Raw genomic sequence first — 26,867 nt, 5'->3', positions numbered from 1 at the left:
ACGACTTGACGGCACTTAACACACACACACACGAGTACATAATCTGCACAGTAGTGCACACTTTTCCATTTATATTAGGATGGATCCAGCCAGCCCCTAGTTACCCTTTCTCCAACTTAAATACCTCTTCCTCCAATAGAACAGCCATTTAAGTTGGAGGAAAGCTTCTTAAGAATGTGGAAGGCGTCAAACTTGAGGCAAAAGGAAAGTTTGTGTAGAAATATTTTAACAGATACACTTAGTTCAGCATGGGGTGGAATGGAGGTTGGATTGATACCATTCTTAGTCAGATTCTAAATCCATGTTTCATTTTTGGTTATTTGCAAAGATTTTCAAAGAAGGTATGAAAATAATTTTATTTGTGAGAAGAGTGAAAAGCATATAAATGAGGTAGGCTGGTAGAAGTAATTTTATCTGAACAGGAAGGAATAATGTCCTTCCTCATATGATATTTTGGTGCTTTAATGCACAAAATTATGTGGTATTAGAGATATATTTCTGATATTTTCCTGGTTCCATGATTACCTTTCCCATACTATCTGTTCAACTTTTAAAAATATTTAATTTGCATTATTGATACTGTGGTAAAACAACCCCTAGAGCTATTTTTTAATGTTGGAAAATGAGGGGTTTACTCAGCCGACCTCAGTCTCAGGCTGCTGAAACACAAGGAGTTAATCTCTCCCAGCTTTATCCCACATATTCCCTTTCACAAATAAGGTTACTTTCCTCTCCCACTAACAGGCCTCAAATAGAATTACAGTTTGATGATTTGCGACAAACTCTGGAAAAAAATCAGAATCCACCTCTCAATTCAAGAGTGAATTAGACACACAATCATCTCTACTTAATTTTAGATAGACTCGCATTCTAGCTGTAGCTGAAGAAGTGAGCTATGGCTTGCGAAAGCTCATATTTTGCCAGAAATGTTGTTAGTCTTTAAGGTGGTACTGGACTATTACTGATTTTGACAGACTAACATGACTACCCGCTGTGACCTAATTTAAAGGATAATGAAGTGATCTATAATCAAGTGAGGAACATGTACCAGTGGACCAGTCCTTGGTACTGGAATTAAAGTCACTCAATTACATATTACATTCTCTAAACAGACATTTGAACAAGGACCAAGCCACAGCAGAAATGCAATACATTTTGGGGACATTAGATGACCGTCTGGTTGACATTACATAAAAGTATGTCACTGAGCTGCTCTGAAAGTATAAGGTGTGTTTCTTTTGGTTTAGATCTCCTAAGAACAGGTGAAATCTGTCTTTCACAACACTTCTGTTCAACTCCCATTAGGCTCTGCATATACAGCCTACCTGTGGGATTCTGTAGATGCTTAAAAGAGTTGTCATGTAGAAGGAAGTTTCAAATTCAAGTCCTCCTACGACTGCTACCGGGCTGTCCTCACTGTCACACTTGTAGTTGGGGATAAATCTGCTAGTTGTGTACAGAAGTTCCATTGTGGCATGATAGATACGTATTGCATCAAAGTAGCTGTTAGAGATGTGGTAGCCCATGGTTGTATTTTGTAAGATATGCAAGTTTTCATTGATCTCCTTCACAGCAAATACCAGAGCCAAGACATGCTGGTAGTTTTTAGTCTCTGCACTATGACAAAAGTCACAAAAATAGTCTTCACTAAGCAAAACTGTTGTTTTTGCATTGTACTTGATGAAGTAGCTTTGCTTGCATACTCACCCCAGATATAGTCTAGGGCCCCAAATCTATGGGTCTGCACATCTGATAAAAAGTCCTTATGGCAGTCAAGGACTTTTTATCATGTGAACTGCTCCTCAGCTCATAGAATCATAGAGTTGGAAGGGACCAACAGGATCACCTAGTCTAACCCCCTGCACAATGCAGGAAATTCACTACTACCTCCCCCATACCACCAGTGACCCCCTACTCCATGTCCAGAGGATGGCCAAGATGCCCTCCCTCTCATGATCCGCCTAAGGTCATAGAATTAGCATTGCTACAGATGGCCATTTAGCCTCTGCTTAAAAACCTCCAGAGAAGGAGAGCTTACCACCTCCCGAGGAAGCCTGTTCCACTGAGAAACCAATCTGTTAGAAAATTCATCCTAATGTCTAAACAGAAACTCTTTTGATTTAATTTCAAACCATTAGTCCTGGTCCAAACTTCTGGGGCAAAAGAAAACAACTCAGCACCATCCTCTATATGACAGCTTTCAAATACTTGAAGATTTGCTAACTCTTTACTCCTAGAGAATTAACTCTGATTTTTAGTTGATTTTCTAATTTGATAAGAGTGTTAATATTCAACTTGCAAATCAATGGTTATGGGTTTTTCTAAGGAGATATAATTTTTATATTCCATGGAAATGGGATGTGATTTTAACAGTGTGACCCCCCACCACCAAATTTGTTCATTGGAAATGCAATTGATTGGGGGTTAATCCAATGAGCAGATGGGGTGGCAAAGATGGGGGGAGAACATAGACTGCAAAATCCAAACAAACAGGAGTCATTATCATCCTTAGTAGTAACCAATCAGGACAGATAACAGTTATGGGGGGATCAACCCCTACTTACACAGCCATTTTATTTAATATATTATTAGGAAGAGCTTTGAAGGATACTGGTTCTGATGGCACAAATACTGGAGAAGCAATTCCCCCAATTATAAAGTCCCCTTTTTGAACAGACTTGTATAGAATAGGGAGAGGATCTCTAGTAATGCAGTTAGGAATATGAATCTTGCACGTTGTATGAGACAACAGGACAAGAATCAGCATCATGATGATAATTTTTCCTTCTTTCCTCATTACTGTGAATGTCAGCATCATAAAGAAGTCTGTTTTCTTTATTTTGATTTGATGCACCCCGGACCAGACTGACCAGGCAGTATTATCCTTAGTCCCTAACACTACCTCTGAATGGCAAATGATGTAATTATAGCAGACTTTACCATCTTAATTACTAAGTTTACTAATAGCCAGTGGGATTCCTTTGGGGCTTTGACAAGCAGTAGAATTAATCATAGCTGATAATTACAGAGGATATCATAACATTTTCCAAGTTGAGTTTCCAAGTTTTCTGCAGGATAGCTGAAAACTATAGCTAGGCTGTTTAGAGAGAAGGTTAGGTAGAGGGGGTTTGGGGTGACAATATGCCAAAAAAGGGCACTGGGGTGGGGAGAGAGAGATGGAAATCTGGATATTTGCCCTCACAAACTCATCATCTTCTTCCCCCTTACTATATCTATTCAGCATATTTGTCTGTCAAACAACAGCTAGAAATCCATTCATTGGCAAATATAACTTCCATTCTCCTTTTCCTGCCACTGTGTTTTCATGTACAGAACCAAATGAGCATGGTAGGCTGCGATATGCATATCAATTAACTTTGGTTTCGCTTCTGATCCCTTTGTTCATTACTAATTTTGTGTCCATTCTTTGACATCCTAATATAAAAGTTTGTTTGATCAGTTGGGAAGAGATTTCCACTGTTTTCAGCTGGAGGCTCATTTCCATCTGTAACTTCCCTATGTACCAACCTACCTAATTGGGATGACATTCTTAGGGTCTGCTAAAATTTCAAATAAGCAAAGGAATGAAAAGGAAAGATTTTCCATTCTAGAGTCAATTAAGATCCTCATTATCACAGTTCCTTTGGAGAAACAGGTACACAGTTGGCACAGAATGGATACGTGTGTGGGGAGGGGGAGAGATGTCACCTTTTCTTGTCTTCACACTCCTCTTTTGCAAACGAAATCAACTCCTCCACCTTACAAGCCAATTTGTTGGTTCATGAATGATGTGGTATGACCCTATTGGATTTTCAAGGCAAGGGTCTTTCAGAGGTGGTTTGCTATTGCTAACCTCCACATGGGCTGAGAGAGTTCTGAGAGAACTGTGACTGGCCCAAGGTCAAGCAGCAATCAGGAACGCCAATATCTGGTCCTCTGTTTGCCCCACTTCAAGCAGCATGGCAGCCTTCCAACCATGCACATGAGTTAACTCTGACTAGCAGTGGCTCTAGGATTGCCAGATACCAGGTAACAGCGGGCAATTGCCCACCAATTAAGGGGGCTACCGCCACCCCTCAGCTGGCTAGTGGGTGGAAGCAGCTGAAAAGGGGGGGTGATTAATGTAACTTCCAGGTTTACCCCGAAGTGATGGGGATGCTCTAGCACATTCCTCCAAAAATTCTATGGAAACCATAGAGATTTGGGAGGAATGTGCTAGACCATCCCTGTCATTTCCAGGGTTAACCTGGAAGAGAGGTTTTTGCACCAATCAACCTCCCCAGCCTACAACAAAGCTCCCGCCGGTGGCAAAGAGGAATGTGCCAACCCTAAGAGGCTCCACAATAGAACAAGGTGTGAGGATCATTGGGAACTAGCTTTTCAGATGCTTAAGATCTGGACTGATGTTCTGTTTCGCTTCCTGGGGCAGGTATTGAAGCCTGGTTGTCGCCAGAGATGTGAGCCATTTTGTGAGAGACAAAAAGCAAGATCCAAATGGTTCTTGTTTCATGGCTCAAAGTCTTAGGCCTTGAGTGAGCCAGCCCCCTTGATCCATGCCCAACCCAAAAGCTGGCATATTTTCTTTTTGTTTATTTAAATATTAAACCATGGTGCAGCTTATATGGCTCTCTTCTGGGGAGGGAAGTAAGTTAAAATGTCTAAACAAACTAACAAACACATAAAATAAAATAAATTTGAAGCTTTTCATATCACCCGCTAATTTATTTTTAAGCTAGAAATTCTGGTGGTTGAACTTGGGATCTTCTGCGTGCAAAAGAGGTGCTCTACCATGAGCCACTATTCCTCATCACCATCTTTGAAGATGCTAGGCTTGGTAAGGGAGGGAGAGACCAGAGATTCTCCTACTCATCCCCCAGATGAGCAAGAGTCCAGGGCACAGGTTTCTTTACCCTTCGGAGCCCCTGGCCCCTCCTGGAGGCACCTTTGCTTCAGACCTATTTGAGAAAGAAACTTAGAACAATTCCCAGACAGGTACCCCTTTTCATTGTATTTTATGAGCAAGACTGCATCCATTTAATCGTCTGCATATATTTCAGTTATTTTACTTTTCTGTTCAATAGCTGTTCCCTGTGGTTCAATTCAGGCCTCACAATAATAATATAGCATTTTGGGAAGAAGATGCAAACCAGCAGTCCAGCACTGGAGGCTAAGATAGAGAAGATCTCCACAGCAACCATGTACTTCCCCTTTGTACTCAGATAGGTTGGCACAAAAGATAACCAAACACTGCAGAACACCAACATGCTGAAAGTAATCAACTTGGCTTCATTGAAGCTGCCAGGCAGGTGCCTTGCTAGGAAAGCCATGGTGAAACTGACAATTGCCAGGAAGCCCAAGTAGCATAACGAACAGTAAAACAGAGTTGCAGATCCCTCATTACATTTCAGTATAATTTCTTCAGACATTGAATGCTTATCCATCTCTGGAAAGGGGGGACAGGTGGCAAGCCAAACAGTGCAAATGCTTGTTTGTATGAGGGAGCAGGAGAGAACAAGGCAGTTGGCCAGTTTGTTCCCCACCCATTGCCTCATCCTGCTTCCTGGTTTGGTGGCCATAAAGGCTAGAACCACAGTGATGGTTTTGGCCAACACACAGGAAACAGACACAGAGAAGATGATGCCAAAAGCCGTTTGCTGTAGAAGACATGTCATTCTCTCAGGTCGGCCAATGAATAACAAAGAAGAAAGGAAGCAGAACAGGAGGGAGATGAGGAGAGTGTAGGTAATGCTCCAATTGTTAGCTTTAACAATGGGAGTGTTGTGATTCTTCATGTATATTCCTAGGACCACAATTGCGTTGAAAGAAAAGAAAAGGGCACAAATTGCTAAAGTGCCCCCCAGTGGGTCTTCATAAGACAAGTAAGTTATACATTTGGGAATGCATTGGTATTGTCCCATGTTTGGATAGAGATCTTCTCTGCAAATGACACAGTCATTCATGTCTGTTAAAAGAAAGAGAGAGAGTTCAAGCAATTTCCACTTCCCATAAATATTCCCTTATTTAACCATTTGAAATGTTTGTACTGAATAGATCACAGGTTCTAATCCTCTGTACTCTACCTTTCTGAGTGGAAATCTTCCCTTTGGGACATGGGATGCACTCATAGCAGCAAAATGGCTCACCCTCCTTCCTTTTCTTGCTTTGACCAGGCTGGCAGCTCTCACTGCATACGGAAAGAGGTTTTGTCTAATACATAAATGAAAGATCAGAATAATGACCTTTAGAATAATGAACATGCAATATTTGCAGTTCTGTAATATTTTCGTAAGAAGTCATGCAGAAGCCATTGCTGGAATGGATAAACCTGAACATGTTGGGTCCCGTGGGTCAACTATGATCAGAGAATCCACATGATTCCTATCTGAACTTCGTTAAAAAGACTTAACTGTTTCACATAAATTTAATTACCTAAAGTATATCTATTTATATCTTCTATGGTTCTTTCACAATTGTCTCTTTTAGCACAATATTTTCCCCATTAACTGCAAGGTCTCTTAATGCTAAATTGAAACAGCAGCATTTCAACACGACAATTAAACATATAGAAAAACCCATAGCTGGCTTGAGAGCGCATTCATGAAAACCAGTATTTCCATACTGTGAAAACTCTTACATATCTATAACCTTGAGCTCTTTATCTTCTAATTTGCAAGTAAGGGGGCTCAGAAACATGCTGTCTCGGCTCACTCCTTGCCTGCTAGTCACAAGCAGAGAATCCTGGATGAATTGTTGGGATTCCTGAGAATAGGCCAACAATGTTCCACAGACCATTCCTCATATTTACCATGGTAGAGCAGTGTATCAGGTTATAACTGAGGAATGGATAGTCAAACAGCATTGCAGTTCCTTGCCAGGCCTCCCACATCTCTCCTTGCTGATAATATCCATGCACACCAGGCACCCCTCCCCTTACTGCAACAACTTGTGTCACCAAAACTGATGCCCATACAAAACTGATGCTAAAGCTGCTATGCTCATAGGTATACCCCCAGTACCACCATGAATCTCCTATTGCCTATGCCTAATAAGCCTCCTGCACCACCCATTTCCCAACCAGTTTGGCATCTACTCAAGGATGACTACCGTGAAGTGGGGAGGCAATTGTGGCTGTCAAGAACAGAGTGCTTATCTGCTGAAGCTGTCCATGATGAACGTTTGATCAACCCTACTTACAACCCTACTTACAGCCATTATTTGATCAGTTGAGGGTTGCCAACTCTGGGTTGGGAAATTCCTGGAGATTTGAGGGGTGGAGCCTGATGAGGGCAGTGTTTGGAGAGGGGAGGGACTTCAATGCCATAGGGTCCAATTGCCAAAGCGGCCATTTTCTCCAGGGGAACTGTAGTGGTTAAGAGTGGTGGTTTAGAGTGGTGGACTATGATCTGGAGAACTGGGTTTGATTTCCCACTCCTCCACAAGAGTGGCGGAGGTTAATCTGGTGAACTGAATTCGTTTCCCCACTCCTACAGACAAAGCCACTAGGGGGACCTTGGGCTAGTCACGCTCACTCATCCTCATCTACCTCACAGGATGTCTGTTGTGGGGAGGGGAAGGGAAGGGAAGGCGATTGTAAGCCAGTTTGATTCTGCCTTAAGTGGTAGAGAAAGTCGGCACAGAAAAATTAACTCTTCTTCTTCTCCTCCTCCTCCTCCTCCTCCTCCTCCTTCTCCTTCTCCTTCTCCTTCTCCTTCTCCTTCTTCTTGACTGGAGATCAGTTGTAATAGCTGGAGATCTCGAGCCACCACCTGGAGACTGGCAACCCTAGATCGTATTAGTTTCAAAGACCTTATTTTTAGCTAAGTAAGTTTTTGCTCATTGCTCTTTTCTGGTTGGGCATATTTGTGTGTTTGTTGGAGGTTTATCTCTCCTCCCTCTTTTGTAAATACCATTATAAATAATAGCAAGGAGCAGAATTTGCCACTGCAGAAAGATTTCTCAGATTAACTAAAATCAGATCCTACCTGGTTAAACCAACTAGGCCACATGATGGCATCATCATTAATGGCAACCATTTGGCTATGAGGATCCATCCTCCCAATTTTCACTCTAACAAAGGTCTGGTTTGGGAAAGCGACCCAGTTCATAATATTGTATCCTGTTTTTATTTCTCCAGCAGTATCAAAGAAAACCTCATCTCCAGCACTATTATTAAAAGTGACTCTTCTCAGATAGTGGTGGAGCTATATGGAAAATAAAAGCACAGAGATGTCACATTCTCACAACTGCAAACCGGAAATTTCAAATCAGAAAAGGCGAGATATTGGACTTTAATTAGGGTCTAGTGAAGTCACATTCATGTTATCAAACCTGGCCAATGAGTGATCAACAAATGTCCTACTCACATGCCAGCCTGTGGCAGAAAATCAAGATGCTATATGCACCAGATGCTACTACATTAGTCACAAGGTTGGGTCCAGAAGTAATTTTCTATTTGTGTGTTTGTGTGATTTTCATGAATTCCTCTCCATTCCATTTATTTACTAGCTCCTTTGACCAAAGGTCTTGAGCTTAACCATAACAATAATACATAATACAACAACACATAATCAATTTACAACACCCAACGTATACTTAAGGTTAAAACACAGTAGAAACAATTACTAAACATAGCATCACTAATACCATAACAATATATTCCCCCTGAACCAGTCTCATTGAAATCACAAAATCTGTTTCAACATTCAACTCGTAATTTACGTGCTTGTTTTGTTTTGACGTTTGAGCGACATCACCTCCGCCAAAAATCTTGCAACAGAACTAGTGATATCAGGATGAATATCTCCCATTATGTGGGATATCACCCAGGACTCCAAGGGAAGTTTGTATTTAGACAATATTGGGGTGATCCAACGCAACCGAGGAGCTGACCAGTGCTGACAAAACAATAAGAGATGGTGTAAAGTCCCAATATCTCCAGATTTACATTCACAAACTCGATCTGAGTATGGAGTTTTCGCAAAACGACCTGACATCTCTGCAGTTGGGTAAGCATTTAATCTGGCAAGCATAAAGGCACGTCTATGGCTTGGGATTGTCAGCAAGCTCACATAAGAGGGCACAAACTCAGGAGGGGGAATCCCCAGTGCAAGGGTAGAACATACGCGCCTAGCGCGGAATGTAGTGCTAACACACTCAAGATTTCTCACCCTTGACCTTACTAATTTAAGTGCTTCAGAAAAGTTTAAGTTGTTAAGAACTAATGGTGGAAGGTCAAGCAGTACCAGTTTACTATCTATATGTCTTCCCCACGTCCCTCTGTAGTTATCTTCCTTTAATCTATGTAACTGGCCCCCTTGGATGTTAGGAGTTGAGTAGAGAACCTTCAGCCTTAATTTGAAGGCAGCAATCCAGGCCCTAGATTCAAAAGAACACTGTGCAAGTTCCATTCTAAGTGCCGTTCCCGCCACACACTTTGGAGAGCCTGTCAAACGCCGCAGAAAATGTATAAGTATATTGTCAACAGACTCCGTGATTTCATTAATCCAAATGGGAGCTCCAAATAGAAACTGAGGGATTATTTTGGCATTGAAAGCTGTAATAGCCATAGGAACATATTGGCCTCCCCTGGAATAAAAGAATCTTAACAAAGCATTCGAATTAACTTTGGCAGTTTTATTTGCCAAGCTAAGATGAGGTTTCCAAGACAAATTTTGACTAAAAGTAACTCCCAAATATTTAAATTGGGACACCATCTCTAATTCACCCCCCTCAACTTTCCATAGATTTCGTTTTACTTTGATCTTCTTTGAGAAAACCATTACTTTTGATTTACTATAGTTAACTGATAGACCCTCCTGGTTACAATAATCAATAAACCTATTAATAGTCTTACGAAGGCCCACCTCAGATCTAGACAAAAGGACTGTATCATCCGCATAAAGCAAAATGGGAACCTCATGACCAGCTAATATTGGTGCATGATAAGCTGTCTTTTGAATAAACGGAATCACATCATTAAAATAAAAATTAAACAGCATGGGGGCCAAAAGGCAACCTTGCTTCACCCCCTTTAAGAGGTGAATACTATTAGTAAGTTGGCCTTCAACTCCACAACGGACCTGAGCGGTAGGGTTCTCATAAAGCTTAAAAATCAGCCAAAGTAATCTCTTATCTATGGTTGTGGTTTTTAATTTAGCCCACACTCGGCCTCTAGGCACTGAGTCAAAAGCTGCCCTTAAACATGAATTCCTCTCTCCCACAGCAGACTCCTGATCACCCCTTATGCCGTTCCTGATTGTCCCTGTCCTGCAGCATTTCAGGGAGGATATTGGGCTTCAGGGGGAGAGAGGAAGCAGGAAACACCCATTTGGCTTATAGACGTACTTTCTATTATCAGATAATTAGTACTGGACCCTACTGTTTCTTTCTTCATTCTTTCAAAGCTCTCAGTATTGCCAAAAAATACCACAATGGATAAGGCTGTAGAAAGAATTCTCTTTATTAGAAGATACCATAAGTGACTTTTGTCATGAGGAATTAAGTATAGGATACACAAGTCTAGCTAGGTACCATCCGTAGTTTAAAGAATTCTGTTGTAGTCAGTTCCATTTATAATGCCTGCATTATTTTCCTATCAATCGTACTCAAGCCCAAATGAAATAAAATGTAAGAGAAGAAACAGTTAAATTCTGTTAAACTGACATGAGCTGCGTCTAAGATCCAACAATGAATGTTAGCCATAGTACTACCTATATGTCTACTTTGAATTTGCCAGGAATGTTAGGCTTGTATATTCATAGTGCGTCACAGAGCTAGCCTTGAAGTATGAACAAATGTAAAATTTCTAGCTGGTTTAGCAAGTAATTTGTAGCCTCTTTTTTCTAGAAACATAGCTTGCTGTACACAATGTGTCCTCTTTTGGCCTCTAGATACTTGCTTCACTTATACATGTGATTACTGATGACATTTACCTGCCATGACTGATGACTCAAATATCTCCATGTCTTTCCACCCGTCATTGTTTGGTGTTTATAAAGGGATGAATACATGGCATGCAAAGCATGTGCCACAGCATAAACAGCATTGTACACACTGTAGCTGTTGCCAGACATGCTCATTTCAAAAACATCTCCAGGAAGGTTCTTAAGCTCCTCCTCCCCAGTGCAATTTCCATCAAACTCCTTCTCCAGCAGTGAGTCTGAGAAGTGACAGAGGAATGCCTGCTCCCAGAAGACCTTGATGAAGCTATCTCCTTTAGCCTGAAGAGGCTTCCTGCTTTGAAGAAACTTGTGGAATCCTGGTGGTTCATTTGTATGAAAAGTAAAGGATATAATACCATGAAGGACTTGTAGGTCCCAGGTCCTTTGATAAAAATTTGTTGTAAAGTCCATCTGAGCTGTCATAATGTACACTTTTCTTTTCATCTTTTGGTTTTCAGAATTTGATAGTCTTACTAACCATCTTGCATATGAGACAGACTCAGCATCTCCAAAAAAGATAACTGCATTGGCTTTACTATTAATTACAACATCAAATATGTTCAGTCCATCCTCCGCCACTTCCATATAATAATCTATTGTAGTGGCTTGAAGGAATACTTCCTTAAAGGCCACACAAATGCCGTTCTCAGAAAACTGAGGAAGCATGGTTTGCAGAAATCTTTCTCCGTGTTCATCTACAACAATGATCCCAATCCATTTCCACCTGAAATGTAGAATTAAGTCAAGAATCCCCTTGTATTGATGGGCTTCATTTGGGACCATATGATAGATGGAAAGGCCTGAACATTTATCATTCATTACTGAGGCAGAGCTGTAGGCAAGCTAAATATTGGGGAGAAGATATGAAGAATGAGATAGAAAAGTTTTCCAAACAGGTATATGTGTGTATGAGCACATAATCTGTACATCAGTGTACACTTCCCCATTTATATTGGGATGGGTCGAACTATCCTCTAATTATCCTTCCTTCTACTTAAATAGCTCTTCCTCCAATAGAACAGCCGTTTAAGTTGGAGGAAGGGTTCAAAGTTCAACACCATGGAAGGCTTCAAACTTCAGCCCAAAGGAAAGTTTGGGTATAAATATTTGGGGTGGAATAGAGATTGGATTCACCCCATTCTTAGTCAGAATCCAAATACATGTTTCATTTTGGTTGTTTGCAAAGATTTTCAAAGAATGTATCAAAATAATTTTATTTGTGAGAAGAGTGAGGAGCATATAAATGAGGTAGGCTGCTCGAAGTACTTTTATCTGAACAAGAAGGAATAATGTCTTTCCTCATATAGTAGTTTGGTTCTTAAATGCACAAAATTATTTGGTATTACAAATATATTTCTGATGTTTTCCTGGAACCATCGTTCCCTCTCCCCACCATACTGTCAGTTCAATTTTTTAAAAAAAAAAATATTTAATTTGCATTATTGAAACTGCGGTAAAGCAACCCCTTGAGGCATTTTTTTACCCCGGAAAATGAGGGGTTTACTCAGACGACCCTAGTCTCAGGCTGCTGGAACAAAAGGAGTTCATCTCTCCCAGATTTATCCCACTTATTCCCTTTCACAAATATGGTTACTTTCCTCTCCCACTAACAGGCCTCAAATAGAATTGTAGTGTGATGGTTTGCAGACAAACTGTGTAAGAAAAAAAAATTCAGAATCGACCTGTCAATTCAAGAGTGAACTAGACACACAATTATCTCTACTTAATGACAGATGGACTCACATTCTAGCTGTAGCTGAAGAAGTGAGCTATGGCTCATGAAAGCTCATATCCTGCCAGAAATGTTGTTAGTCTTTAAGATGGTAACGGACTACAAATGCTTTTGACAGACTAACATGGCTACCCATTGTGACCTAATTTAAAGGATAATGAAGTGATCTATAATCAAGTGAGGAATATGTACAAGTGGACTAGTCCTTGGTATTGGCTTTAAAGGCACTCAATTAGATATTACATTCTCTAAACAGACATTTGAAGAAAGACCAAGACACAGCAGAAATGCAATGCATTTTGGGGACATCAGATGTCCATATGGTGGACATTACACATAAAAAGTATGTCACTGAGTACTCTTAAAGTATAATGCGTATTTCTCCTGGTTTAGATCTCCTAGGAACAGGTGAAATCTGTCTTTCACAACCCTTCTGTTCAACTCCCATCATGCTCTGCATATACAGCCTACCTGTGGGATTCTGTAGATGCTTAAAAGAGTTGCCATGTAGAAGGAAGTTTCAAATTCAAGTCCTCCTATGACTGCTATTGTGTTGTCCTCACCGTCACACTTGTAGTTGGGGACAAATCTGCTGGTTGTATACAGAAGTTCCATTGTGGCGTGATAGATCCATATTGCTTCGAAGTAGCTGTTAGAGATGTGGTAGCCCATGGTGGTATTTTGTAAGAGATGCAAGTTTTCATTGATCTCCTTCACAGCAAATACCAGAGCCAAGACATGCTGGTAGTTTTTAGTCTGTGCGCTATGACAAGAGTCACAAAAAAATTCTTCACTAAGCAAAACGGTTGTTTAGGCATTGTACTTGATGAAGTGGCTTTGCTTGTACACTCACCCCAGATATAGTCGAGGGCCCGAAATTAGGGGTTTGCACATCTGATAAAAAGTCCTTTTGGCAGTCAAGGACTTTGTATCCTGTGACCTGCTCCTCAGATCAATCCCATTTAGGATTTCATAGAATCATAGAGTTGGAAGGCTACCACCAGGATCATCTAGTCCAACCCCCTGCAAAATGCAGGAAATTCACTACTACCTCCCCCTATAACCCCAGTGACCCACGCTCCATGCCCAGAAGATGGCCAAGATGCCCTCCCTCTCATGATTCGCCTAACATCATAGAATCAGCATTGCTGACAGATGGCTATCTAGCCTCTGCTTAAAAATTTCCAGGGAAGGAGAGCTTACCATGTCCCGAGGAAGCTTGTTCCACTGAGGAACTGCTCTTACTGTTCTTCCTAATGCCTAGACAGAAACACTTTAGATATATAAACACTTTAGACGTTCTCGGGCAACAGAAGACAACTCAGCACCATCCTCTATATGACAGCCCTTCCAGTACTTGAAGATTTGATCACTCTTTACTTCTGGAGAATTAACTTTGATTTTTAGGTGATTTTCTAATTTGATAAAAGTTTTAATATTCGACTTGCAAGTCAACGGTTATGGGATTCTCTGATATAATTATTTCATGGAAGTGGGGTGTGATTTTAATAGTGTGACCCCTCAAAATTGTTCATTAGAAAAGAAACTGATTGGGGTTTAATCTAATGAGCAGCTGGGGTGGCAGAGATGAGGGGAGAACATAGACTGCAAAATCCAATCTAATAAGATTCATTATCATCCCTAGTAGTAACCAAATACAATCAGGATAGATAACAGTTATGGGGTGGGGGGAGAATCAACCCCTACTTACACAGCCATTTTATTTAATATGTTATTAGGAAGAGCCTGGAAGGATATTGGTTCTGATGGCACATATATTGGAGAAGCAATTCCCCCAATTGTAAAGTCGCCTTTTTGAACAGATCTGTAAAGAATAGGAAGAGGATCTCTAGTAATGCAGTTTGGAATATGAATCTTGCACATTTTGTGAGACAACAACAGGAGAAGAATCAGCATCACGATGATAATTTTTCCTTCGTTCCTCATTACTGTGAATGTCAGCATCATAAAGAAGTCGGTTTTCTTTATTTTGATTTGATGCACCCCCGACCAGACTGACCGGGCAGTGTCTATCCTTAGTCGCAAACACTACCTCTGAATGGCAAATAATGTAATTATAGCAGACTTTATCATCTTAATTACTAAGTTTTCTAATAGCCACTGGGATTCCTTTGGGGCTTTGACAAGCAGTAGAATTAGTTATAGCTGGTAATTACAGAGGAGACGTAACATTTTCCAAGTTGAGTTTCCAAGTTTTCTGCAGGACAGCTGAAAACTATAGTTAGGCTGTTTAGAGGGAAGGCTAGGCACAGGGGGTTTGGGGTGACAATAAGCCACAAAATGGCACCGGGGGGGGGGATGGAAATCTGGATATTTGCCCAACAAACTCATCATCTTCTTCCCCCTTCCTATATCTATTCAGTATATTTGTCTGCTAACCAACAGCTAGAAATCCATTCATTGGCAAATATAACTTCCATTCTCCTTTTCCTGTCACTGTGTTTTCATGTACAAAACGAAATGAGCATGGTAGGCTGGGATATGCATGTCAAATCATTTTGGTATCGCTTCTGTTCATTACTAATTTTGTTTCCATTCTGTCACATCCTAATGTCAATTTGGAAGGGATTTCCACTGTTTTCAGCTGGAGGCTCATTTCCACCAGTAACTTCCCTATCCACCAACCAACCTAACTGGGATGACATTCTTAGGGTCTGCTAAAATTTCAAATAAGCAAAGGAATGAAAATGAAAGCTTTTCCATTCTAAAGCCAATTAAGATCCTCATTATCACAGTTCCTTTGGAGAAACAGGTACACAGTTGGCACAGAATGGATACGTGTGTGGGGAGAGGGAGAGATGTCACCTTTTCTTGTCTTCACACTCCTCTTTTGCAAACGAAATCAACTCCTCCACCTTACAAGCCAATTTGTAGGTTCATGAATGATGTGGTATGACCCTATTGGATTTTCAAGGCAAGGGTGTTTCAGAGGTGGTTTGCTATTGCTGGCCTCCACATGGGCTGAGAGAGTTCTGAGAGAACTGTGACTGGCCCAAGGTCACCCAGCAGGCTACATGTGGAGGAGTGGGGAACCCGTTCTGCACTAATGACACCATATATTCATATATATATAACATCCAAGCACTGACCTGGATGGCCCAGGCTAGGCTGATCTCATCAGATCTTAGAAGCTAAGCAGGGTCAGTCCTGGTTCGTATTTGGATGGGAGACCACCAAGGAATGCCAGGGTTGCTGTGCAGAGGAAGGCACTGGCAAACCACCTCTGTTAGTCTCTTACCATGAAAACCTCAAAAAAGGGGTCGCCATAAGTCGGCTGCGACTTGACAGCACTTTACACACACACACACATATAACATCCAAAGCAATCTTTCCCCACAAAGGTTGCTTTTAGATGAGAAGAGAACTTCTTCCCTTGATCTTCATGTGTGTGTGTGTGTTTGTGTATGTGTGTGTGCATTTCTTTTTCGTTTTACCATTAGAAGGTGAAAATCTTAGCTTCCACATAGAAAAACAGGCCATCTAAATGTCAAAGGGAGAATGGACAAGGAGGCTCAGGAATGCCAATATCTGGTCCTCTGTTTGCCCCACTTCAAGCAGCATGGCAGCCTTCCAACCATGCACATGAGTCAACTCTGACTAGCAGTGGCTCTAAGATTGCCACTTACCAGGTAACAGTGGGCAATTGCCCACCAATTAAGGGGGCTACCGCCACCCCTCAGCAGGCTAGTGGGTGGAAGCAGGCCAGCTGAAGGGGGAGGTGATTAATGTAACTTCCAGGTTTACTCTGAAGTGATGGAGATGCTCTAGCACATTCCTCCAAAAACTCTATGGAAACCATAGAGATTTGGGAGGAATGTGCTAGACCATCCCTGTCATTTCCAGGGTTAACCTGGAAGTGATGTTTTTGCACCAATCAACCACTTCAGCCCCCCCCCCAACAAAGCTCCTGCCAGTGGCAAGGAGGAATGTGCCAACCCTAAGAAGCTCCACAGTAGAGCAAGGTGTGAGGATCAATGGGAACTAGCTTGACAGATGCTTAAGATCTGGACTGACATTCTGTTTCGCTTCCTTGGGCAGGTATTGAAACCTGGTTGTCGCCAGAGATGTGAGCCATTTTGTGAGAGACAAAAAGCAAGATCCAAAGGGCTCTTGTTTCATGGCTCACAGTCTGAGGCCTTGAGTGAGCCAACCCCCTTGATCCATGCCCAACCCAAGAGCTGGCATATTTTATTTTTGTTTATTTAAATATTAATCCATGGTGTAGCTTATACTGACTCTCTACGGAGGAGAAAAGTAAGTTAAAATGTCTAAACAAACTAACAAACACATTAAATAAAATAAACTCGAAGCTTTTCATATCACCTGCTACTTTATTTTTAAACCAGAAATTCTGGTGGTTGAACCGGGGATCTTCTGCATGCAAAAGAGGTGCTCTACCATGAGCCCCTATTCCACATCACCATCTTTGAAGATGCTAGGCATGCTCAGGGAGGGAGAGACCAGAGATTCTCCTACTCATCCCCCAGATGAGCAAGAGTCCAGGGCACAGGTTTCTTTACCCTTCGGTGCCCCTGGCCCCTCCTGGAGGCACCTTTGCTTCAGACCTATTTGAGAAAGAAACTTAGAACAATTCCCAGACAGGTACCCCTTTTCATTGTATTTTATGAGCAAGACTGCATCCATTTAATCGTCTGCATATGTTTCAGTTATTTTACTTTTCTGTTCATTAGCTGTTCCCTGTGGTTCAATTCAGGCCTCACAATAATAATATAGCATTTCGGGAAGAAGATGCAAACCAGCAGTCCAGCACTGGAGGCTAAGATAGAGAAGATCTCCACAGCAACCATGTACTTCCCCTTTGTACTCAGATAGGTTGGCACAAAAGATAACCAAACACTGCAGAACACCAACATGCTGAAAGTAATCAACTTGGCTTCATTGAAGGTGTGAGGCAAGTGCCTTGCTAAGAAAGCCACGGTGAAACTGACAATTGCCTGGAAGCCCAAGTAGCATAAGACACAGTAAAAAAAACTTGCAGATCCCTCATTACATTTCAGTATAATTTCTTCAGACATTGAATGCTTATCGATCTCTGGAAAGGGGGGACAGGTGGCAAGCCAAACAGTGCAAATGCCTGTTTGTATGAGGGAGCAGGAGAGAACAAGGCAGTTGGACAGTTTGTTCCCCACCCATTTCCTCATCCTGCTTCCTGGTATGGTGGCCATAAAGGCTAGAACCACAGTGATGGTTTTGGCCAACACACAGGAAACTGACACGGAGAAGACAATGCCAAAAGCCGTTTGCTGTAGAATACATGTCATTCTCTCAGGTCGGCCAATGAATAACAAAGAAGAAAGGAAGCAGAAAAGGAGGGAGATGAGGAGAGTGTAGGTAATGCTCCGGTTGTTGGCTTTAACAATGGGAGTGTTGTGATTCTTCATGTATATTCCTAGCACCAAAATTATGACTAAAGAAAAGAAAAGGGCACAGATTGCTAAAGTGCCCCCCAGTGGGTCTTCATAAGACAAGTAAGTTATACATTTGGGAATGCATTGGTATTGTCCCATGTTTGGATAGAGATCTTCTCCGCAAGTGACACAGTCATTCATGTCTGAAACAGAAAAAGAGAGAGTTCAAGCAATTTCCACTTCCCATAAATATTCCCTTATTTAATCATTTGAAATGTTTGTACTGAATAGATCACAGAATCTGGAAAGGTTTAATAATTCACCCTACTTTGAATACCTGCATTGTATTGATGCTTACTGTTTGGGGGTGGGTGAGAGGAGTTAGGCCCTATCAAGCTTCTGACACTCTCACTATTTTTTACATAGGGAAGAAAACTTTCTCTACCCACCTTTGAAGGAGTTTAGCAAAGTAACATTTTGTGTTTATTTACGAGATGCGTACATTGCCCATTGCCAAAGCAGCCCTGGGTGATACCTGCCTCCATTATATCCCCATCAGATAGTTTTATAAAACACTGAGAAAGAAAGTAATTGGACCATCATTCATGGAGCATCATAGCAAAAGGAGCATGTATTTATATTCCAGAGCCATAGCTCACCCAACAATCCATCTAGGTTAGGGTTGCCAAACTCCAGCTGGAGATCTCCCGCTATTACAACTGATCTCCAGCTAATAGAGATCATTTCACCTGGAGAAAATGGCTTCCTTTGCAATTGGACTCTATGGCATTGAAGACCCTCCCCTCCTCAAACCTTGCCCTCTTTAGGCTCCACTCCAAAAATCTCCAGGTATTTTCCAACCTGGAACTGGCAACCTTAATGTAGGTGTGAAGTCTGACTAATTGAAACTTCTTTTTCACGGTAGCCTGACGCCATGGGGCCTCAGGCTGTTATGGTTTTCCACTTCTGCCTCTTCTTTGTGGATGCCACCATAAATGCCCTTCTCATCTTACACTATGTCCTAATGGCTTCTTTTCAATCAAGCCATGTTTCTTTCCACAAGGTTTCCAGGCCAAAGGTGAGCATACTGTATGTGTTTCAAATCAAAGGACCTGACCTGCTCACACTCTGCATCCAAGATGCCTGATCATTTTACTCATCAGGTTGGTGGGGTAACTGTTGCTGTTTCTGCTATTTGCCACAACAATATGTGGCTTCTATGCAGCATAATTTCCTGCCATGGTGTAGTGTTGAATCTGAATTGGACTGTTTGTATCCTGCTGTTCGCTGGCCAGATGGAGCCAAAATTTCTTATATCTTCTGATTCTCTCAGGCTGAAATATAGGGACTGATTAACTGTAGTGTGATGGCCCTGAAATCCAAGTTAATCAACTGGTTCATAAATCTGCTAAGGTCACCATGACAATGAACGGGGTCACCTTCCTCGTGTTGCACTCTAAAGAAAGGTCACCAACTAGCATACATTTTTTGTCCTCAAAAGAGATTAAAAATCAGGACCAAATGTGATTACCTATCAAGATATTCCCATTAAAAAATCAGGAGCTACCCTACGTAGAAGTAACTCAATGGCCATTTATGCAGGGTCATTTCCCTGCTGTCACCCCCCTCGACTGCTTCGGGGCTTCCTTTTGCTTATGCATACCTTTTCCAACAGTCAGAGGTCGCCACCCCCGCCCCGTGTGTTTTGCCCATGTTTTCCAGATGCTCTTTTAGCCAGAATCTGGAATATGTGGGCAAAACGGGAGAGGAGAGCAAGGGGACTACTGACGGGCAGAAAAGGGATACATAAGCAAAAGGAAGCCCCAAAGCAGTCGACAGGGGTGATCATGGGGAAAGGTCCCTGCATAAAAAAGACCAATGACTTCCATTGGTTTCCTTGTTTCACACAAATTTAAAACCACTAGAATAAACAAAAGCTCTGGTTTGGATCCAGGCAGGCAGGCCCCATGATATCCACAGAGCCTTTTCGGGTGGTCAAAGGGGACCCCTTCTCCTGTTTTCACCAATGGAAAAGTTGTTTGGATCTAATCCTCTGTACTCTACCTTTCTGAGTGGAAATCTTCCCTTTGGGACATGGGATGCAGTCATAGCAGCAAAATGGCTCACCCTCCTTCATTTTCTTGCTTTGACCAGGCTGGCAGCTCTCACTGCATACGGAAGGAGGTTTTGTCTAATACATAAATGTAAGATGAGAACAATGACCTTCAAAATAATAGAATATTTGCAGTTCCATAGCACTTTCATATGAAGTCATGCAGAAGCCATTGCATGGATGCATAAACCTGAACGTTTTGGTGCTTGTGGGTCAACTATGATTAGAGAATCCACATGATTCCTACCTGAACTCTTTTTAAAAGACTTAACTGTTTCACATAAATTTAATTACTTAAAATAACCTATTTATATATTCTATTCTTGTTTTACAACTGTCACTTTTCGCACAATATTTTCCCTGCTAACTGCAAGGTCTCTTGATGCTAAATTGCACCACCACCATTGCAACATGACAGTTAATCATGTAGAAAAATCATTCTCTGGCTTGAGAGTGCATTAACGAAAACCAGTATTTCCAAACTGAGACATCCCATACATATCTATATCCTTGCGCTCTTTATTTTCTTATTTGCAAGTAAGAGGGCTAAAAAACCCTTTGTCTCAGCTCACTCCCTGCCTGCTAGTCATGAGCAGATAAGTAACTCCTGGATGAACTGTTTGGCTTCCTAAGAAGAGGCCAACAATGTACCTCAGACCATTCCTCATATGTACCATGGCAGAGCAGTGTATCAGGTTATATATGAGGAATGGATAGCATGGGAATCCTTGCCAGGTCCCCCACATCTCTCTCTGCTGGAAATATCCATGCACGCCAGGCACCCCTCCCCATCCCTTGCTGCCAGCAATTCTGTCATGGAAGGTCAGTGACAAAACTGATGACCATGCTGCTAAAGCTGCGATGCTGCTACATATGCGATGCTTCTACATATGCGATGCGGCTACATATGCCTCCAGTACCACCATGTATCTCCTGTTGCCTAAGCCTAATAGGCCTTCTGCACCACCTAATAGGCCTTCTGTTGCCCAACCCATTTGGCACCTACTCAAGGATGACTATGATGAAGTGGGAAGGAAGTTGTGGCTGTCGAGAACAGAGTGGTAATCTGCTGAAGCGGCCCATGATGAACTTTTGATCAACCCTACTTACAGCCATTGACTAGACATTGTTTGATCAGTTTAGGGCTGCCTGATCCAGGTAGGGAAATACCTGGACATTTGGGGGTAGAGCCTGAGGAGGGCAGGGTTTGGAGAGGGGAGGGTACTTCAATGCAATAGAATCCAATTGCCAAAGCAGCCATTTTCTCCAAGGGAAATGATCTCTATCAGCTAGAGATCTGTTGTAACAGCGGTTCTGTTCTCGAGCCACCACCTGGAGGTTAGCAACCCTAGATCGTATCAGTTCCAGAAAGCAACAAAATTGGGGGGGGGGATCATTTGTAAAATGTTAGTGAACTGCTGCAGGTAATTAAAAAACAACAACAGCTGCTTGCAGTGCTGTGCCAACCAGATCTATACCTTTCTGAGTGAATGAACTTTTTTTTTTTGCTGTCAAGTCACAGCTGATTTATGGCACCCTGTAGGGTTTTTAAAGGCAAGAGATGTTCAGAGGTGGTTTACCATTGCCTGCCTCTGCATCATGACCCTGAGATTCCTTGGAGGTCTCCCATCCAAATACTAGCCAAGGTCAGGGTTGAGAGTGTGTGACTGGCCCAAGGTCACCCAGCAAGTTTCCATGGTGGGAGTGGGAATTTGAACCTGGGTTTCATAGGTCCTAATCCAATGCCTTAACCACTACATCACACTGGCTCTCCATTTTGTTTTTGTTTTACATATGTTAGGTCTTCTAAACAAACCTGTGAATCTTGACTGGTTGTCAAGATTGTGCATGTTTGACAACATATTGGTTGTGCATGTTTGACAATTTATTTGCACTTTTGATATTTTAATATCTACGTGGCTGAAGGCAGTCAGAGGCCAGTTGGCTGAAATGGGCTTTTCCTCTCAATCTGCACTGGAAATGGGTTATGATCAGGCAAGGCAAGCTATAAAACAAAGGATACTGGATACGGAGCGCCAAAAAAATCTAGAGAAGGCACTGACTTTTCTATCAGCAGAACAGTCCAGATATGAAGCCGCTCCTGCCGCCTACCTCTCCCAATTAGAGATCTTCAGATATAGGAAAGCATTCACCCTCGCCAGATGCCAAGCTCTTCTCTTGGCAGTTGTGGATGGGAGATACAGAAAAGTTCCCCTGGAGGAGAGGGTTTGTCCTGTGCTCTAAAAGAAATTGAAACAACGGAGCATATCCTACTGTGCTGTCCACTATATTAGGAGGTTCATTCTAAGTTTATCTCTCCCTGGATTACCGGTAGTCGGCATTTCGGCCATACAGTTCATGAGTATACTAAAATGTTGCTTATAGACGAGAACCCACAGGTTACAGTAAGAACGGCCAAGTTTTGTGCAGTGACCTGTAGAATCCGTCAGACGCTGCTGAGAACATCGGAAGGTCAATAATTTTAAAGAGTAATATTTATAGTTTGCAAAGATTGCAAACAACTTTTTTATTATTTGTATAAACTTGTGGGTAGAGCTTAATACTAAGGGTTTTAGTGGTAAATTGTGAAGAGCTGTGCTGGTCTTTGACTGTTTTTAATAAAGATTTAGAAGATACTGTATATTGTGTTTATTTATTTTTTATAAAGGAACGGTTCTATCTGTAACATTTTTGTAAAGGGACTACTGACAATCAATATGGTGAAACACATTTGGTCTTCCATGGTTTTAAGTGGTAATGTTCCATAGATTAAAGATATGTTGTTTATTATAGGATATTGCATTTGTTAAGATTGTATTAGTTTCAAAGATTTCATTTTTAGCTCACGTAAACTACAGTCAGATCCTACCTGGTTAAACCAACTAGGCCAAGTGATGGCATCATCGTTAATGGCAAAGATTTGGCTATGAGGATCCATCCTTCCAACTTTCACTCTAACAAAGGACTGGTTTGGGAAAGCGACCCAGTTCACAATATCATATCCTGTTCTTATTTCTCCATTGGCATCAAATAAAACCTCATCTCCAGCACTATTATTAAATGTGACTCTTCTCAGATAGTGGTGGAGCTACAGTAAATGGAAAATAAGATTACAGAGATGTCACATTCTCACATCTGCAACAGGAAATTTCAGATCAGAAAAGGGGAAATACTGGGCTTTCATTAAGATCTACAGAAGTCACATTCATATAATCAAGCCTGGCCAATGAGTGATCGACAAATGTCATACTCACATGCAAGCCTGATGCAGAAAATCAAGATGCTATATGCACCAAATGCTAGTACATTTGTCACAAGTTTGGGTCCAGAAGAAATTTTCTATTTGTGTGTTTGTGTGTGTGATTTTCATGAATTCCTATCTCCCACAGTAGACTCCTGATCACCCCTTATGCTGTTCCTCATTGTCTCTGTCCCTCAGAAACAGAATTTCTGGGAGAATATTGGGTTTAAGGGGGACAGAGGAAGCGGGAAACTCCCATTTGAGTGATAGAAGTACTTTCTATTAGCAGATAATTACTACTGGACCCAACCAGCTGTTTCTTAAGCCTCTCAAACCACTCAGTACTGACTGGATAAGGCTATAGAAAGAATTCTCTTCATTAGATGATACCATAAGTGGCTTCTGTCATGCGGAATGAGCTATAGAATGCACAACCCCAACTAGACACAATCTATAGTTTAAAGAATTCTGTTGTAGTCCATTCCACTGATAATGCCAGTATTATTTTCCTATCAATTGTACTCAAGCCCGTATCAAATAAAATGTAAGAGAATAAGGAGTTAAATACTGTTGAACTGACATCAGCTGAGATTTAGATTCAGCAATGAAAGTTAGCCAAAGTGCTACCTACAGTATATGTCTGCTTTGAATTTGCCAGGGATGTTATGCTTGTACATTCATAGTGGGTCACAGAGGTAGCCTTGGAGTATGAACAAATGTGGTATTTCTAGCTGGTTTGGAGAGTAATGTATTTTTTTTTTTCTAGAGAGGTGGCTTGCTGTGCAGAATGTGTCCTGTTCTGGCATCCAGATACTTCCTTCTCTTATACATGTGATTACTTAAACAATTTACCTGCCATGACTGATGACCCAAATATTTCCATGTCTTTCCACCCAGCATTCTTTGGTGTTTGTACAGGGTTGAATACATGGCATGCAAAGCATATGCCACAGCATAAACTGCATTGTACACACTGTAGCTGTGGCCAGACATGCTCATTTCAAAAACATCTCCAGGAAGGCTCCCAAGCTTCTCCTCCCCAGTGCAAGTTTCATCAAACTCCTTCTCCAACAGTGAGTCTAAGAAGTGACAGAGGAATGCCTGTTCCCAGAAGACCTTGATGAAGCTATCTCCTTTAGCCTGAAGAAGCTTCCTGCTGTGAAGAAACTGATGGAATCCCGGAGGTTCATTTGTATGAAATGTAAAGGATATCATACCATGAAGGACTTGTAGGTCCCAGGACCTTTGATAAAAATTTGTTGAAAATTCCATCTGAGCTGTCATAATATACACTTTACTTTTTATCTTTGGGTCTTCAGAATTTAATAGTCTTACTAACCATCTCAAATAGGAGACAGACTCAGCATCTCCAAAAAAGACAATTGCATCGGCTTTACTCTTCATTACAATATCAAATATTTTCATTCCATCATCCACCAGGTCTGCATAATAATCTATTGTAGTTCCTTGAAGGACTACTTCCTTGAAGGCCAAACAAATGCCGTTATCAGAAAACCGAGGAAGCATGGTTTGCAGAAATATTTCTCCATGTTCATCTACAACAATGATCCCAATCCATGTCCACCTGAAATGCAGAATTAAGTCAAGAATCCCCTTGTATTGATGGGCTTCATTTGGGACCATATGATAGATGGAAAGGCCTGAAAATTTATCGTTCGTTACTGAGGCAGAGCTGTAGGCGAGCTACATATTGGGGAGGAGATGTAGAGAATGAGATAGAAATGTTTTCCAAAGAGGCATATGTATGTATGAGCACATAATCTTCACATGACTGTACACTTTCCCATTTATATTGGGATAGATCCAACCATACCCTAATTATCCTTCCTTCAACTTAAATAGCTCTTCCTCCAATAGAACAACCATTTAAGTTGGAGGAAGGATTTCTTAAGACTGTGGAAGGTTTCTACCTTGGTTATAATTTTTTGAATACATACACTTAGTTCAGTAGAGTGGTAGAATAGAGGTTGGGTTCACTCCATTCTTAGTCAGATTCTAAAGCCATATTTCATTTTGGCTATTTGCAAAGGTTTTCAAAGATGGTATGAAAATAATTTTATTTGTGAAAAGAGTGAGGAGCATGTAAATGAGGTAGGCTTCTCGAAGTAATTTTATCTGAACAGGAAGGAATAATGTCCTTCCTCATATGATATTGTGGTGCTTTAATGCACAAAATTATTTGGTATTAAAATATATATTTCTAATCTGGTCTAAGGCTGCTAGAAAACAAGGAGTTCATCTCTCCCAGCTTCATCCCACTTATTCCCTTTTTCCCTTTCACTAATAGGGTTACTTTCCTCTGCCACTAACAGGCATCAAATAGAATTGTAGTGTGATGATTTGCAGACAAACTGTGGAGGGAAAAAAATAAGAATCCACCCCGCAATTCAAGAGTGAATTAGACACAGTCTTCTCTACTTAAGGATAGATGGATTCACATTCTAGCTGTATCTGAAGAAGTGAGCTTTGGCTCACAAAAGCTCATACCCTTCCAGAAATGTTGTTATTCTTTAAGGTGCTACTGGACTCTTGCTCTTTACTACTGCTATTGACAGACTAATTTGTGTACCCATTGTGACCTAATTTACAGGATAATGAAGTGATCTATAATCAAGTGAGAATCATGTACGAGTGGACCAGTCCTTGGTACTGAAATTAAAGGCACTCAATTACATATTACAGTCTCTAAACAGACATTTGAACATGGGCCAAGCCACAGCAGAAATGCAATGCATTTTGTAGACATTAGATGCCCATATGGTTGACATTACACAAACGTATGTCACTGAACTACTATTAAAGTACATGGTGTGTTTCTCTTGGCTTAGATCTCTTAAGAACAGGTAAAGTCTGTCTTTCACAACCCTTCTGTTCAACTGTTATTATGCTCTGCAAGAAAAGCCTACCTGTGGGATTCTGTAGATGCTTAAAAGAGTCGCCATGTAGAAGGAAGTTTCAAATTCAAGTCCTCCTATGACTGCTATCGGGTTGTCTTCACTGTCACACTTGTAGTTGGGGACAAATCTGCTGGTTGTGTACAGAAGTTCCATTGTGGCATGATAGATCCGTATTGCATTGAAGTAGCTGTTAGAGATGTGGTAGCCCATGGTGGTATTTTGTAAGAGATGCAAGTTTTCATTGATCTCCTTCACAGCAAATACCAGAGCCAAGACATGCTGGTAGTTTTTAGTCTGTGCGCTATGACAAGAGTCACAAAAATATCCTTCAGTAAGCAAAACTGTTGTTTAGGCATTGTACTTGATGAAGTGGCTTTGCTTGTACACTCACCCCAGATATAGTCGAGGGCCCGAAATTAGGGGTTTGCACATCTGATAAAAAGTCCTTATGGCAGTCAAGGACTTTGTATCATGTGAACTTCTCCTCAGATCAATCCCATTTAGGATTTCATAGAATCATAGAGTTGGAAGGT

At 41.3% G+C, this 26,867-nt stretch overlaps 2 protein-coding genes across 2 annotated transcripts; both read right to left on the bottom strand.

The window, feature by feature from the left end:
- Positions 1-5,057: 5,057 nt before the first annotated feature.
- Positions 5,058-13,344, bottom strand: LOC130490505 (vomeronasal type-2 receptor 26-like). Its single transcript, XM_056864329.1, has 5 exons — positions 13,144-13,344; positions 10,932-11,783; positions 7,983-8,201; positions 6,081-6,207; positions 5,058-5,962 (listed from the first exon to the last, which is right to left on the bottom strand). The coding sequence occupies exons 1-5, from the start codon at positions 13,342-13,344 to the stop codon at positions 5,058-5,060; spliced, it is 2,304 nt and encodes a 767-aa protein (XP_056720307.1).
- A 4,016-nt stretch (positions 13,345-17,360) lies between these two features.
- On the bottom strand, positions 17,361-26,544 carry LOC130490504 (vomeronasal type-2 receptor 26-like). The gene is made up of 5 exons (XM_056864328.1): positions 26,344-26,544; positions 24,269-25,120; positions 23,045-23,263; positions 22,505-22,631; positions 17,361-18,265 (listed from the first exon to the last, which is right to left on the bottom strand). Exons 1-5 carry the CDS (start codon positions 26,542-26,544, stop codon positions 17,361-17,363), a joined length of 2,304 nt encoding a protein of 767 aa, XP_056720306.1.
- Positions 26,545-26,867: the final 323 nt, after the last annotated feature.

This window comes from Euleptes europaea, chromosome 18 (assembly GCF_029931775.1).
Source record: "Euleptes europaea isolate rEulEur1 chromosome 18, rEulEur1.hap1, whole genome shotgun sequence".
NCBI classification, from domain to species: domain Eukaryota; kingdom Metazoa; phylum Chordata; class Lepidosauria; order Squamata; family Sphaerodactylidae; genus Euleptes; species Euleptes europaea.
Note: the sequence above shows the minus strand (reverse complement) of the source record. Positions and strands in the feature narration are given on the sequence as shown.

Bases quoted from the DNA above. Each gene is read 5' to 3' on its own strand.
- LOC130490505 (XM_056864329.1), bottom strand. From the start codon at position 13,344: ATGGGCTACCACATCTCTAACAGCTACTTCGAAGCAATATGGATCTAT. The intron at 8,202-10,931 runs GTAAATGTCATC...TTTTCCATATAG, and splicing joins TGAGTCATCAGTCATGGCAG to CTCCACCACTATCTGAGAAG. The intron at 6,208-7,982 runs GTAGGATCTGAT...TTTATGTATTAG, and splicing joins GGCCTAGTTGGTTTAACCAG to ACAAAACCTCTTTCCGTATG.
- LOC130490504 (XM_056864328.1), bottom strand. From the start codon at position 26,544: ATGGGCTACCACATCTCTAACAGCTACTTCAATGCAATACGGATCTAT. The intron at 23,264-24,268 runs GTAAATTGTTTA...CATTTACTGTAG, and splicing joins TGGGTCATCAGTCATGGCAG to CTCCACCACTATCTGAGAAG. The intron at 22,632-23,044 runs GTAGGATCTGAC...CGATGTTCTCAG, and splicing joins GGCCTAGTTGGTTTAACCAG to CAGCGTCTGACGGATTCTAC.